Consider the following 16,551-nt stretch of genomic DNA (forward strand, 5'->3'; position numbering starts at 1 on the left):
CGCTGCGGCTGCGGCCCGCCATCACGTGGGCGTGACGCACCCGGAGAGGGGCGGAGAGACCGCAGGTGAGTGGGGGGCCCCTGGACTCCTGCGCTAAAGGGGTGGGGGAGGGACCGCGGAGACGCGGCCCCTTGCGGAGCAGCCCGGGAGCCGCTCCCCTTCCCCTCCCGCGCCCGGGGCGCCGCAGCGGGGGGTGGAGTGGGGTGAAGGTGCGTATTGGGGGCGTGTGTGAGCTTGTTCCCACCAGGGCTCCCCGCCTCACATTGTTTCTCTCTCCAGGGCCAGGCCGCTCTGTGGTGGCAGTGGCTGGCGATGGCCCAGGCTCCCATGGAGGAGGAGGAGTGTCCCGAGCTGATTCCCATAGAGGATCAGGAGGTTGCGGGAGAAGAGGCTGAACTCAGCCACGGCACCAAGATCCCAGTCACTATCATCACAGGCTATCTAGGTAACCAGCTCACCTAGCAGCACTAAACCTCGAGCTTCCCCTCTGGGATCTTTACAAAGCAAACCCGCCCTATTACGTGCTTTTTACCGCTGCCTTAACAGCGTTCCATACAAAACCAACATTTGCCTGGTTTTATGCATTGCACAGTGACTTCAGTTGGGTGTATGGGGTGGAATTTGACTGTTGGTATTCTTCTTGAATAGAACAATCTGTGGTATGAGGAGCAGTACTCCAAACAAACCATGCAGCCATCTTCCTGTTGTTCTGTATTTCATGACAAAAAGAGCGTATACCTACATATTTAACATCAGTTCTGATGTTCCTCTAAACTACTGTTGTCATGTTTTCAATTTACAGTACAGACTTAGTCTCATGGCACCACTATCTATAGAAAATACTTCTGTCACAATGTGCTTGCAGAATCATTTTGGAGAGTTAAATGAGCTTCTATGGTTATTCTTATAAAATAGCTCAGAAGTCCTGACCTGCACAGTTAGGGCTTGTCTACACAGCAAGTCACTGCATGGCAAGCCCAGAGTGTGAATCTACAGCCAAGCTGCCCTCTGGGACTTTCAGTGTGCTATAGGAGTGTCCACATGGGACATTACTGTGCTGCAAGCTGGTGCACATCCTGGCTTGCTGTGCAGTAATTTGCTATATAGACAAACCCTAAATTGGCTTTCTAGCCGTAGCAGTCAGTCCATTTTTTTCCATGAAAAGATGAGTGCTAAGATTACATGAGTAAGCACTCAAAATGTGATGCAAGTGTTTACATGGATGTCTTGCATGACCGATTGTGTAATTGACCAAGAGCTTTTGGCACCCTTTGAAAAAGTGTGCTGCAAAATTGTATGAATGCAGTATTGCCAACCCCAAGCGTTCAAAAATCATGAGTTAAGTCCCCAAAAACTGAGATTGTTTTAAAAATCACAGAAAGGACATTTTAAAAAAATTCTGTTTCAAGAGAGCCAATACAGAATTTTTTATTTCCCAGCTTTTAGGGAAGGGTATTGTCCGAGTCAGTGAAACTGACAGCCTTTCAGAAGTGGCAGAATCACCCGCTGCTCTGCTTCTTCACCAACCACCTTCAATATGATAATTATACTTGTTTTTTTCCCCAAAACATCGTGACCTAGAGAAGTGACAGTTGCTCCATAGTTAAGGTTGCAACTAGGTTTTTGTTTATAAGCCCAATTTTGGCGCGTCACTCTCAGATTCACAGAAACCCATCCAGGGCTCAAAACTTACATTAGATCTAGGGCTGAGGAAAAAATTGTCTGTAAAATTGAAGTGAAAATGGGTATCACAATTCCAAAAATCCATGGAAGATTTTTGCCACCTTTATAGACCCCCCCCCCCCCCAGCCCCCCACCCTCAAAAAAAGACGAAACCAACTCTACTGAACTTGCCGAGCTGAGTTCTCATGCCTAGGACTAAAATTTAGTGGCTTAGTATGAAATTATTAACATTTCTTTAGAAACAATGCTATAAAACATCTACTCCAGCAGTATTGATATAGAATAACAAATTACTACTGGGAACCTAAACTTTCATTTAAAAAAAAAAAGTTTTCAGCCCAGTTCATGGCAAAAATAGATAGAAATGTAATCTCATTGTTAAGAAGGCATATCGAATTGGGAAAGAGATAATTTTATAACAAAAGATTTGCCATGGGTGGGAAGAGACTGGTGAGCCCCTTAAGACTTGTAGGGCATGGAGGGACCTCAGTAAGGCTTCTGAGATTTATGTGAAGTGCTACAATAATCCCCTAGGTTCTCTTCCAAGTACTACAAATAATTTTTAAAAAATGAGGGGCATAATTTAATTACAAATATAAAAATAAAATGTAATGCTTCTACTGGTATAAAATCAGAGAATGAGTACTAGCACTCCATTGGGTGTTAATTTCTAAAAAGTATATTTCAGGAACACGGCGGTAACCTTGAATTTGAAAATTCTCCTTATACTTTATTTTTGATCTACTGAAATTTGTGCTGTTTTTTAGGTGCTGGGAAGACAACTCTTCTTAATTATATTTTGACAGAACAACATAACAAAAGAATAGCAGTTATTCTAAATGAGTTTGGAGAAGGTATGTAATGCTACAGAAATATTGTATAGAAACAAAAATTGGGGAATACATAAGGATTTTCCTGTTTTGTTAAGAAATGCTTTAGGAAAGTAAACTATTAAAGGCAGACAAATGGTATAATGGTGCCTGGATTGATATCTAAATTGATTGTTCCCCAAGCTAAGGCTATCAGACTGGCTTATGCAGTTTCTCAGCAGTGTAAAATTGAGACCTTGTCCTCAATAAGCTTGTACATGTGGGATCAACAGTACAATAAAAATTCAAAAGTTTGGGATGTGTCAATTCCCTTTTGTTCAAAAGAATGCTAGTAGACATTGCTGTTCAACTAACATTGAATATAAAGAACTTGCACAAGACCAAACTAAAGAGAAGATTAGTAGTGTAATAAATCAAGCTTCCCTAGCAAGAAATGTGTCAAATGACTGTAATAGAGCTTGCAACTGTTGAAGCTGGACGATGAGATTTCTTCACTTTTTCCAGTAATTTAGCGCTATTTTTTTTAAATTTTAACTGATTACTTTGCTCTGCTTTTATATGGCTGTTGATGATGAAGAAATACAGTATTGAGAACCTGTGCAATCCCCCACCCTACTATAATGATGTTGACAAGTTTCCATCTTCATTATAAAAATTCTTGCTATGGACAACTCAATTCATAATCTGTGAGTGGAGTCGAGAGAAGATTATTTCGAGTAGTAGTAGACGAAGCACTGAGTTGGGAGTTAAGAACCATGGAGTTCTAAATCTAGTACTGCCAATGACTTACTAATTGGTCTTAAGCAAGTGTCACAACCTCTCAGTTAATGTCTACAGTTTTAAAAATGTGTAAGAGTTAAGTATTAAATCATTTTTCTTTGTCTCATACATAAATTCAATTTGCATCATAAATGACTGTCATACCACTTTGAATGCCTCACCTCCATTCCGCCTATGCATTCGAATAAATGGGTAATACTTCTACTTTTGCAAGTTTATTTTTTTGTTCTTCATAGGATGATTTGGCCTGTAGACCTTAAATTTGCCTAATATAAAATGATTGCTTAAACTAAGTATAATGTCTAAAGAATTTGTCAGGAAGGTTTGATGAGAACATAGAACACACACAAAGCTCAGAAATCTACCCCGTTTGAATTTTTCTCATCTTATTTTTCAGGTATTGTTGCACGTTTGTAGGTTTATAATGTGCTACTTATGCCCTTCCTGTATTTCTAGGAAGTGCCTTGGAAAAATCCTTGGCTATAAGTCAAGGTGGAGAACTCTATGAAGAATGGCTGGAGCTCAGAAATGGTTGCCTGTGCTGTTCAGTAAAGTAAGGAATATTTTGTGGGGATGGTTTATATAAACATTAGGACATGGGTAGCCAGCCTATGGCTCCAGAGCTACATGCGGCTCTTCAGAAGTTAATATGCGGCTCCTTGTATAGGCATTGACTCCGGGGATGGAGCTACAGGCGCCACAGTGTGCTGGGGGCTGCTCACTGCTCAACCCCTGGCTCTGCCACAGGCCCTGCCCCCACTCCACCCCCTCCTCTGAGCCTACCATACCCTCGCTCTCTCACCCCACTGCAAACCTTCTGCATGCCACGTAACAGCTGATTGGGAGGTGCAGGGAGGGAGGGGGAGGTGCTGATTGGCAGGGCTGCCGGTGGGCGAGAGGCACTGGGAATGGTGGGTAGGGGGAAGCTGATGGGGGGCTACTGATTTATTACCGTGGCTCTTTGGCAATGTACATTGGTAAAATTCTGGCTCCTTCTCAGGTTCAGGTTGGCCACCCTTGCATTAGCAGTAAGCTTGGAGTTTGCTCTCTCTTGTTTAAATTTAATTTTTTCACAGTCCATCATGTATACCTGGTTATTTGATAGGCATTAGGTATATCATCTACAGTGTTTTTTGTTTGTTTGTTTGTTTGTTTGTTTTAAAAAATGCTAAATGATGTTGAACTTTTTGCTGTTCTATATATTATTTTTTAATGCCAGAATCCTTGAATTAACTTGTGTTTTCTATTTTGGTACTTTATTACTTTGTATCATAATTGTTTCACATACTTGCATCAAATGTTGACTGACTTATTGGGGTGGAAGAATAGTTAAATATCTATAAACAACTACCGAAAGACAAACTCTCACTCTCAAAAGGAATGTATGTTCTACTGATAGTATTACAGAAACTGAGCACAGTGGTTTATTAGAGGTCAATAACAACATATCAAATAGAATAACAAATTAGTACAATATGCCTTCCATAAGATATTACATGTTGTATTTTGGAAAGTAGCTCATTTGAAAGGTTTTGCTTATTAGATAAAACTATAACTAGCTGAATTGTAGAGCCCCCTTGTTTAGCCTATTATTTTTAATATATTAAGAGAGCGATCCCAGGGGTTTCTCTTGTCCCAGATGAAATTGCAAATGTTGATTCCTACCAGTCTGCAGTCACCCATGGAAACAGTTACTGAAGGTTTTATTGCCCCTAATATTTTTCTGCCCTGTGAGCCTTTATGTTCTACCTTTAACACACATGTTCCGTAATAACTTGCAGACAACAATCATGCTTAACCTCAAGAAGGTGGTGGAGGAGCTTCAAAATTGAGGGAAGACATGCCTTAGAGTTGTCAAGGAAATGAACATTATATTGATTAAATTTGCTGATGGTATGGCGGGAACTCAGTAAGGCTGGGTTTCCTCCATAAAAGCTACAAACACCAGTGAGGTTAGAGAAGTAATACTTAAAGACCTAGAACAATTTGAATTTGAAAATGCCATAACATAGCACACATAATGATGAAATTCAGTGTTGGTGCGTGGGAGGAATACAAGATAATCTATGTGAAATAGGGTTGGGAAATCAAAATACAGATACTTGATAGGCAGAAACCTGGAAATCAGTAATCCTGAAAAAGACATAGGAATGATAGTGAACCGCAAATTATGCATGAGTTTGCAGTGTGGAGGATTTTTGGTTTACATTGCTAAATGTAGTTTTGGCCATATATATATGGAGGCATCACATCAAGGAGCAGGAATAGTGACCACATCTGCAATATGCCCATCTTTTTGTTCTATTTACAGCGTCTAGCACAATGGGGCCCTGGCTCATGACTGGGGCTTGTTGGCACTACCGCAGTACTAATAATACTGTGTTCAGTTGTGGGCATCTACTGTCCAGAAACATGAAAAACCTATTGGAGAGCGTTAAGAAAATCAAAATGATCAGGGGCTGGAGGGATTGATTTGAAGAGAGTTTTAAGAGATAAGAATATATTAATATAACTTGCCGAAGATTACTGTGATGGAGACATAACTCTACAAATATTTGAAGAGAGTAAAAGTAAAGGGTGAAAAATTAAGGGTAGTATTAAATAAAGGGGTGAAATTATGGACATAAATATAGACCCCAATTAGTAAGAACTTTTTGACAGTGAGACCTGTTAGGCTGTGGAGTAGTCTCCCAGTGGAAATTGTATAAGCTTTAACACTTGGAACATTTTAAACTTGCTTGGACAAAACAGTAGAAAAGGTACTGTAAGTGACATCTTGTATTGATAGGGAGACAGACTGGATAACCTACTAGGTCTTTTCCTTTTTTAATATCTGTCACACTATGAATGCTGATGCATGTAATTAACATGTTGGCTTCTTTTCATAACACTAATTGGGATGTACAGTAACACTTTTGTTGAGTCACTAATAATACCACACCAACTCAAAGCAGCACCAGACCCTGCCAGAACAACAGATGCAAAACCTGAAGACATATTTCCACTGCTACAATGATCAACACTCCCCACAACGCACCTTTCAAGATCCATAGGTCATATGCACACCTATCACAATGTGTGGTGCACCTCATCTAGTGCACTAAATGCCCCAATAACAACTATGTGGGTGAAATCAGACAATCACTACTCTCTCAAATGAACTAACAGAGGAAAACAATAAAAGACAAGTACCACATTCTCTGCGGGTGAACACTCTTCACAAAGGGATCACTGTCTATCTGACCTATCGGTTCTCATCCTCAAAGGAAACCTGCACAACACTTTCAAAAGATGAGCCTAGGAGTTTAAATTCATAATTTTGCTAGATACTAAAAATCATGGATGGAATAGAGACACTGGATTTATGGTTTATTACAACAATTTATAACCCACTAACAAGCTTTCCCTCCCCCCAGCTGCTTCCCCTCCTCCCTTCCTTTCCCTATGACTGGAGGGGTGTTAATGGACTACTTCACCTTGAAAGTCCCTTGACATATATATTACCTAGTTATGCTAAACAATGTGTTTCACCTTGTATTTAGCTATGACACACTGAGTAAGTTTCCCAGATCTGAAGAAGAGCTCTGTGTAGTTCCAAAGCTTGTCTGTCTCACCAACAGAAGTTGGTCCAATAAAAATATATTACCAAATAGTTAAAATAAGATAGAGGTAAAGTGAATTGTCTAAGATTGCACAGTGAGTTGGCAGTTCTGAGTATAAACTACAAATTCTAACTACCAGTCCCTTGCTTTAAGGGTTAAACCACATTACCTTCCATATGAATAAAAAACATAAAACATATTCATATCTATTGTAGCTCCTGTAAAGGCTGCTCTAGTTTAAAACTTTTTTTTATTTTTATTTTTTTTTATTTTATTTTTTTACAGGGACAATGGCTTGAAGGCTATTGAGAACCTGATGCAGAAGAAGGGAAAGTTTGACTACATATTACTAGAAACTACTGGATTGGCAGATCCAGGTAGATAATTATATTTTCATGATAGCCATGGTGAATATCCTGTTTTTGTAAGAAGGTTAGAAATCATTTTTTATTTGCTTGCATGGTATGCATTTTTATTTAGAATGTGTGATAGAGTGGTGTGTGTTCACATGCTTGACTGCAATACAAATTATGAAATTGGATCAGTTAAAGATTTTGTTGCACAAACCAGAATAGAATCCAGCATTCTCTCCTGCAGCAGTATGGGTTCTGAAGGCTAACAGGAGTAAAAAAAATTATAAAGTATTTTTCAGTGTGGCTCAGAATACGCAGGCAGCAAGTATCAGACGTGGCAGTGAAAAGTGTGGTATGAAAACTGATGGCTCTGAGTAAGGAGGTGCTATTTTTATGTAACACTTTTAGACTATTATGCTTTAATTATATATATTATGTACTATGGGGATTGTGAATGATGGACTTGTATTTTGTTAAGGCACAGCACATACTGTCAAACAGGCAAATGTATTATTTAAATGTGTGAATCAGATGAATATACAGAAACTTCCAGTTCGCAGCTGGTAGCACAGAGTTAAATATTGCTGAATTTGTAGACAATCTCTCATGCTGAATGTACATATATAGTTAGTTAATTTATTTTTTCCAGTCCAGTAATAAAATGTCAACGATTCAATGGGTGCTGTTTATATTATACTATACAAAAATGACATGTATATGTTGATTTTAAAATTAAGGAAAACCATTTAAAAACAGTCTGCCCTGACCTCTGTTAATTAAAAACCTGTTGTTAGCCAAGAAAGTGAAGGAAATTCTTATTTCCCATTTAGGAAACTGACATTCTTCAGTCCAAAGCTAAATAATTGTCATGGTAAAGTAATTTTCTTTAAAAGAAAGGACATTGATTCAGCCCCTGTTACGCACACATCCTATTTCAGTCAAATTGGAAAACTATTACGGTTTTAGGGGAAAAAATCAATAGATATCAGGAAACCATTAGATCTTGTGGCCCTTGCTATATCTTGCATGAGTAATCACTGTAAACAGCTGACAGGTATTTCAGAGTTGACACAAAGTGATGCTTGGGGGACCACATCTTGTCAGTTCAGTTGGATGGCTTTAGACATTGGAATGAGTTCAGTTATCATTGTTTTTCCCTATATGTTTCATTCTTTTAGACAGCCCCTGTCACTAACTAGAGCCATGATGCTTTAAAAAATAAAATACTTTCATTGCTGTCAGCTTCTCCTCTTCATGTTGTGGCATTGTTACATGTTAAATCAGTTCATGTCAAAACAAATTATGTCGTCTTATTTATAAATATATAACATTTACCCTGAAGACACTAGGCCTCTTTTTGTAGTGGGGCTTTTCAGGAATAACCATGAATATTATACCCCTCTACCTTTTTCCTCTCAGAGCAGATATCTTTTGCGAAGGCTTTGACTTGTTAAATTTTATTGGCCGATCTTAGTCTACATGTTTTCAGGACTGCTTTTTATGCACAGGTTGAACATATTATTTCAGAGGCACATGTAATGCCTACCCTCCCACGATTATTTTTTTCTTCAAGGAAATGAAAATATTTTTGTAATTAAATAGCATCTGTTTCTTCCAAGAATCCCATAGTGCTTTACAGAGTGAGGGATCAATTTTCCACTGATTTGTGTAGTCATTGACTTCTCCAATATGAATGTGAAATGTTGCCAAGTCAGAATTCTCCACTCACACCATTGTATGCTTTGCACAGGTATAAATGACTAAACAAGGTGCTAGGCAGTAGATAATCTAGCTCTTATAGCTGTATTACACTACCTATCTCTGAAGAGCATCCTCTTCTGGGGTGGAAATACCAACCGCTAATTAGTTCCAGCGACATGATGTACACACATGTATGTGAAAGGAAATATGAAAAATGCCATATCCAACATAAACTACTGTGGGAATATAGATGAATATAAATATAAACCTGAGTCAGAATTGGGCTAGTCCACTAGTGCTAACACCTTTATTCTTACAAAAAGTACCTTAGACGTTGAATACAGCATTTTTTCATTTCAATGTTTAACCATCAGTAATGAAGCAAAATGTGTCATTGTTAAATATTGAAATTGAAGACTTCAGAAAAACTATAGTGTTTGGTATCAACTCAACAAAATATTACTAGTTCAAAGGAAAGCTTTAATCTTCAATAATTAAACATTTTGTTTAATATTGATTTTATAATTAACTGTTATAAAATCAGCTTGGAAACCAGTTCATTCTCTTCCAAAGGAGTTTCACTAATGACATTTCAGAAAGATACTTGGCTCCAGTACCAGACTCAGAAATAATACCAAATTTAATTATTTTTTAAAAATTACTAATTGTGACAACAGATTCTTATTCTATTAACTTAAATACTGTTGGTTGAGGAAGAAATGGATGCAGCTTTTCTGAAGTGTAGTCAGCCTCTGGAATTTTTTTTTGGTCAGGCCTTGTCTGTACCTGAAAAGTGCACTGGTGTAATGAAATCAATTTAAAAATGGATGTAATGAAAACTCTGCAAACGTCTAATGTAGACGCACTAAACTGGATAGTCTTGCTAAGCTTCAGTTACCAATTTAAAATACGTTGATACGAACTAGTATTACACTGGTTTAAATGCATCTAAATTGATGTTATTAAACTGCTGCACTTTTCTAGTATGGAACTCCGTATGCTGTATTGGGTTATCTTCAACTGTGTCCCACGCTGCTTTCTCACGTGAAGAACTGGGCGGGGTGTTAGGGAAGAAAGCGAGGTTCCTAGCATACTGCATTAGGAACTAGCTCCTCTCAGAAGTCCTGATCCAACCTTTTTTCCTCTCACTGTAAATCCCTCCTTTCTCTCTGCTACTACATAATGGGGGTACCAGAAACTTGGAGTAGATAAGCTCACCCAGGGATAGCAGGGGAAGAGGAAACCAATGACAGTACCCTAGAAAATGGGGTTCAGTAGATAAAGGATCAGGGAAAAGGAGCAACAAGGCAAGCTGATGCTAAATGCATGGTTGGAGAGAGGTAAGAGAGCAGAATGATGAAAGTGTAGTCAGGAGTGTGAGCAGAGAAGAGGAAGAAGTGTGAGACTGTAGAAAATAGTGTAGAGGTTGAGGAGATTGAGCACAGACCCTTACTTTGAACAAAAGGATGGATCAGTTTTAGTGAAATGGCAGGAGTGCAACGGGGGGAAAAACACAGAAGAGAACTATAAAGAATTTGGAATTAAGAAATATGGTTGCTGATGTGGTAGTCATGTTGAGGGGTTTCTTTTGTTTTTATGATGCACCTGTTAGAGCTCACACAACTTAGGTGTTATCACTGCTTTCAGGATTTACAGCAGCATCACTGCACCAAATATACGGTTGGAGAGCTAACATTTTTAATACTTGATTTCATGTTCTTCTGGCATCAGGGGGAAAGTTGAAGAGTAGCAACTGTGAACAGGTGTGATTTAAAAACTGCTTAGAGATGAGTGTTTTCTGGTACATCATCCATCTTGCAACTAAATGTCTTGCTTGTTAGGTGCTGTGGCCTCCATGTTTTGGGTTGATGCTGAACTAGGAAGTGACATATATCTTGATGGTAAGAAAAAGTGTGTGTTTATCTTCTATAATACTTGTGAGGGGTTTTCTCCCACTTTAGTGTGAGTTGTTTATTTCTTGAAAAGAAATTGTCCAAATAAGTAGTTTGATTGCAGAGGCATGAGTGAAAATTTATTTGCTATTATTTATGTAGGTGTAACCTCGTGTTCATTATTTTCTCAATGAAATATATTTAAACCTTAAAAAAAAATTTTTACTGGACTTGTGCAAACATGCCAAATTCTGAAGTCAAAGATAGTGATAACTCTTAATTACATAGGCACTACTTTTCATCATGATAAACTGTCCGTAAGCGGAAAACAGTGTGTGAGAGCAGATACCCATAACACTGTATAGAAGCATGTAAAACAGTTACTAATTATATGATTTATGGAATTTCTTCTTGCCATTACAAAATCTAGTTGTATTGGTGGAATTCACTTTCTTTGGTATCAGTTGTATCTTTGAAACTATTCCACAGTACTGGCTACTTAAAGAATTTCTGGATCTGGCTAGAGTAGGAAATTCTGAAACTTGTTACTTATCTATATATCCCATCTTTAGTTAGTTTGTTTTTTTCCTTCTCTCAATCTCTTTCTTTAGCACTCTTGGTCTCTGTACCCCTTTCTTTCTCTTGCACCAATTGGTGAGCCTCTCAAAAATATTCAGTGTGTTGTAGTCAGGCTTATTTTGTTCACATTTTTACTTATTTTCTTAACATTCTTCTTAAAAAATATATATTTCTTTTGGGCGGTCTGAGAGAGCCTGTCTGCTCAATAACATAGGCCACCAAGAACACAGTGCCTTCCATTGTCTTTTCTCTTAACTGGCTCCCCCATTGAATACTGATTCAAATGCATAGGTTTGGTCCTCTGTGGGATTGGTCCAAGTTACATGAGGGGCCACCTCACCTTCTGTTCTTGTTTACCTCCTTTGCCAGCTGTGTTCCACCACCAGACTTGAGTGACGCTTGTGTGTGGCAGGAGATGATTCTCTTGGCAAGTGGCTGTGTATCTGGAAGTTGCTCCCAGAAATGATCAGAATGACCATGCTCCTCAGTTCCTTCAGAATACTACTCCTATAACACCACCACAACACCTTTCCCCACATCCAGCCCCTGCGGACTGGAACAAGGAGAAAGATGCATCTGTATTATGTGTACACCTCACCATTTTGGTAGTCACTCACATACCACAATGGATGAGCACTATATAAGAATCTATATAATTAGGAAACAATTATAATATTTTCAACCAGATTGGTGAGCGTTTTGCAAGGTTATAAGTAACTGAAAGTGGGATTAGAATAAAAACTCTTGTGTAACCTTAACTATTGAGGTTGCTGCTGCCCCTGTAATTATTCAAGAAGCTAACATACTCTTAGTAGTTTTCAGTTTATTTCTTAATCCGTACTCTTCCTTCTAGATGACACGTACAAACTTTTTTTCCCCCAGGTATTGTGTCTGTTGTTGATGCTAAGTATGGACTGCAGGTAAGATAGTAATATTTAAAAAAATACTGTAAACCAAAACAGTACATAGAAGTAATGGTTTTTTACATGTTTTGTTTATGGATTAACTTCTAATATGCTAATTCTTGGGGTGCGTGAAGCTATGTTGCAATTGCAGTTTCATAACAAATTGCAGCATTGTTTCATCCAGATAATCGCAAGGTGTTAAAGAACCTCTTCTTTCCCTTTTAATGTAATGCTTTATAGGTGAACAAGAAATAGCGTTACACAGTAGTTCACAAGCTGTTGTCTGCAGAGCTCTTCTCTGCTGAGAACTGTTAGGTCAGGTGGTACTTGTTCCTCTTAGTCTCTAGCAATTTATACAGATACCCAGGCTCTTCATTGCAAACAGGAGCTTAGATGACTGTAAAATTGGCTGGAAAGATGAAGATTCCCTCTTTGGTCCCAACCAACAATTAGTGCTACTTTTAAAGGAAAGCGGAGCTGATCTCAGGGACTGGAAAAGGCAGTCATCAGTGGGATTAGAACTGCTATTAGAAAAAGAGTATCTAGGGGAATAGGAAGAAGGGAGCAAGGCAGTATGTACAAAGGTGAAGAGAGCCAGGACACCAGACATATATTCAGTTTAATGGAGGACCATACAGCAAGAAAGTGGAGGAGGAGAGGACCAGGTGGCAGGCAAACATGTACGTGGCGGGAGAGAGGACCAGAGGAGATAGGAAAGAGAACTGAAATGAGAACAGTAGGTACTGTGACTAATTTCAAAAAGGCTAAAACTTTTTGGATAAAGAGAGCTAAAAATACATGTTTCTAATTTTAGTCAATTAGCGTAATTGTCACAGGGATATTGTGAGACTGAGTGAAAGGAGAGGTGGCCCACAATTATAAATGAAACCAGGTGCAATTAAGATGTGATCTACACTATGAAAATGTTTGAGTTTCCCTAATTTTAACATCTAGATACTTTCTCTGTTTTTAAGCATACTTAATGTTCTAGGTAAACTGAAGGATGGTGTTTAAAGAGAAATAAAAATATTAAGAGAGAATTCTTTCATTGATATCCTTGTTTGCTCTATGCTCCTTAGGGTGTTAGGTCTACATTTTTGTGACCTTTGAGTGTTTTTATTAATATTCCAAAATCTGGTTAGAAAGGATCTAATGTGGACAAAGCATGTGTGAGGGAGACAAATATGAAACATTGAGGTAAAACAATGGAAAAAACGATGATAAAATGTACTAGCAGTAAAGTTTACAAAATTCTGGGGAAGTTTTTTTCAGTGCTTTCAAAATACAGTTGGTGAGGGAGAAATATAGAACAGTGGAATCAAAATAAAATAGCAAAGAATTGGCAAAATAGCTAGAGTACTTAAACTTTTAACACTATCTGTAAAGGATTAATTAAAGCACGCTATTTGTCATTAGTTCTATTTTCTGGATAGCTTCAAGAATAGTGAGGCATCATAAGGAGGGAAGTTGGAAACTTGTTTTAAACATTCCAAACGTTAGATAAATTTACGCAAGGGAGTTAGAGGTACCCAGAGTGGAAGTTTATAATATCTCTGATAATTCTAATAGAGAATTCTAGATGACCAGAAGCGCTTGGTCATCACATTCTGTTTCAGTAAGGCACAGTGTTCAGGACACTTTCTTTAGATTGCATTGCTTTGCATTGCAAAAGTGTTTTTATTATCCAAATAGAATAATTTAAAGCACTATAAATGTTATACATCTTCAAAAGCCTTTACGCACACCAGCCAATTCATCTTTATAACATCGCTATGAGATAAGTTTTAGTCTTTTTTTTTTTTTTTTTTTTTTTTTACTAAAGAAGAAACTGAGACAGAGAGATTGTGATTTGCCCAAGGCCATACAAGAAGTGGCAGAGCAAGGATTAGTATCTTTTGATTCCCACACTTGTTTTCAATCCATTATGCTGGACGTTTCATTACTTGCAAAATGCTGATTTTTGGTTTTCCTTTATATTGAAGCAAAACTAATTTCATTGTACAGAGCAGAGTCATGTATATCCCTGAATACTATAAGTGTTTAATTTCTGGGTTTAGTGGATGTTCTTACATTTGTTGAGTACAGTGCTAACAACAGTAAGAAGTTTTGAAATAATACATAGTAAATGTTTAACATCTGTGCTAGCCTGAAGAAACTTCTTACATTATTTAAATCAATAAACCGGTGCAAAACTGACATACTGTCAGGATAATAGAAACTTTAAATTTTCTCAGTCATACGCTAGATAAATAACTTTTGCTTTGTATAAAGAATTTGCTAACTTGTCCATTTCTTTTGGTTGCAAAGCCTGACCTCAGCAGCTACTTGTGATTCAAAGAATTCTGAAGGCAATACAAGTAATGACACTGGGATAATAGGCAGCAATTTAAGGGTGTCATGCTTCACAGACCCAACCCATCACAAGAAGAGCTAAGAAATAGTACCCTGTGGCCAGCCAGCCAAATTGAAACTGAAGTGGTAATTGATATCATGGGCTATCACTCTAATGGGATTGTCACCCAGCAATCTGAAATATTCATTTTTTAATCATGGGCAAACGATTGGACAACTTGAAATGACAGTTCTCTACTCTCAGGACCTGACACTCAGGCCACTGACATTGTTCTTTTCAGAGCTACAAATCTGACAGCATTTAATGCAATAGAATCAATGAGCAGCGAGTTACAGAGAGAAGGTCAGAAGAGAGGTTTCATTCTAGTCCTCCTGTTATTGCACAACCTGTTTAAACAATTCAGTTAGAAAACAGTTTTGACTTAAAAAGCTAGGGAAAAACATAGACTGACATTATGCAATGGGATTTTTTTAGGACCAAGTCATGTTAGATGTCTAACCAATCTATTTGAAAGAGTAGTTTCCTATTTCTTTTAAAATTGATGTGCATGCCATGGAATTTATTTCCACCTTAAATCAGCAGTTTTTTAAAACCAAATCAATTTTAAAATAGTATAATTGATTGTTGGGTCAGCTGAGAGCACAGATAATGGGATAATCACAATCCTGTGGAACTATCACAGGCTCATCAGACATGAATTCTTGTGCATCCCAATCCTTTGAAACAGAAATTATGACAGGCTTACTGAGTGATGGTGACCTACCCATGCAGACCTGGGGCAAAAGTTAAAGATATAACTTGTCACCTGATAAGCAAAATTTAATTAAAACAAAAAAGCAAAGTGGTAGATGCTAATGCATGATTTCCCCCAAACTAGTTAAATAAACCTTAGGCATCTTGCAGTTACCTCGATAACTAACTTACTATTTGTTGAAATATACATTATTACTCTTTTTATTTAGCTTTTGATCTTAAAATACCTAATTTTTCTGTGTAAGCTAATGCACAACATGGATTCTAATGCTTTTTTACCTCACAATAAACCTAAACATTTAAACAAAAACTGTCAACAGCTCAGCATTCTACAGTAATCCTACGATAATAAACAAAAGAAAAATGCTGGTAAAGAAACAGATTTGAACTTAAGGAAAGAGTGGATGTCTGTTTTTTACCATCACTTTGTTTATATAAATAATAAAGATGAGTCGAGGCATACTAATTCTCTAGATATTATCCCCCTTAATTTCTTGAATAATGTATCTAATACTGATTTTTACCTTGATTTTGATGCATGTTTAAATGGATATTTGTTATATGAATACTCTTGATGTAATAATTGTTTTTAATCTTTGTTCAGCATTTGACAGAGGAAAAACCTGATGGCCTTATCAATGAAGCAACTAGGTATCGGTATAAAAACTATTAATATAAAATTGGTAAAAGTTAGCAACTTCAGTGTGTAAAAGTTCATAGGAAGTGAAAGTCATCCCAGTGCATTTGTTCACTGTTGACTTAAGATCTAGGGACAAGGTGAGTGAGGCAATATCTTTTATTGGGCTAGCTTCTGGTGGTGAGAGACATAAGCTTTCGAGCTTACACAGAGTGTTTCCCAGATCTTGAAGAAGAGCTCTGTGTAAGCTCAAAAGCTTGTGTCTCTCACCAATGGAAGTTGGTTCAGTGAAAGATATACCTCACCCACCTTGTCTCTCTAATATTTTGGGACCAACATGGCTACAAAAACACTGCATACAGCTTAAGATCTAGTCAGTTTGTTTAAAAAACCCAAACAACCTTCCTTCCCTCTTCTCCCTCCACCCCCCCTTCGCCCCCCACCTCCCCAAAAGTAGTTTCAGGTGCTGCACCTGCACTTTAG

The 16,551-nt window shown here is 37.8% G+C and overlaps 1 protein-coding gene across 1 annotated transcript in view; it reads left to right on the forward strand.

Moving 5' to 3' along the window:
- Positions 1-225: 225 nt before the first annotated feature.
- Positions 226-16,551, forward strand: part of CBWD3 (COBW domain containing 3) — a 46,683-nt gene continuing 30,357 nt past the window's right edge. Inside the window, 7 exon segments of the mRNA XM_034773541.1 lie at positions 226-445; positions 2,451-2,537; positions 3,750-3,846; positions 7,181-7,272; positions 10,791-10,850; positions 12,303-12,340; positions 16,036-16,082. Of these exon segments, the coding sequence (XP_034629432.1) occupies positions 313-445; positions 2,451-2,537; positions 3,750-3,846; positions 7,181-7,272; positions 10,791-10,850; positions 12,303-12,340; positions 16,036-16,082 (554 nt within the window). The 5' untranslated portion in view covers positions 226-312.

The sequence above is a fragment of the Trachemys scripta genome, chromosome 6, assembly GCF_013100865.1.
Source record: "Trachemys scripta elegans isolate TJP31775 chromosome 6, CAS_Tse_1.0, whole genome shotgun sequence".
NCBI classification, from domain to species: Eukaryota; Metazoa; Chordata; order Testudines; family Emydidae; genus Trachemys; species Trachemys scripta.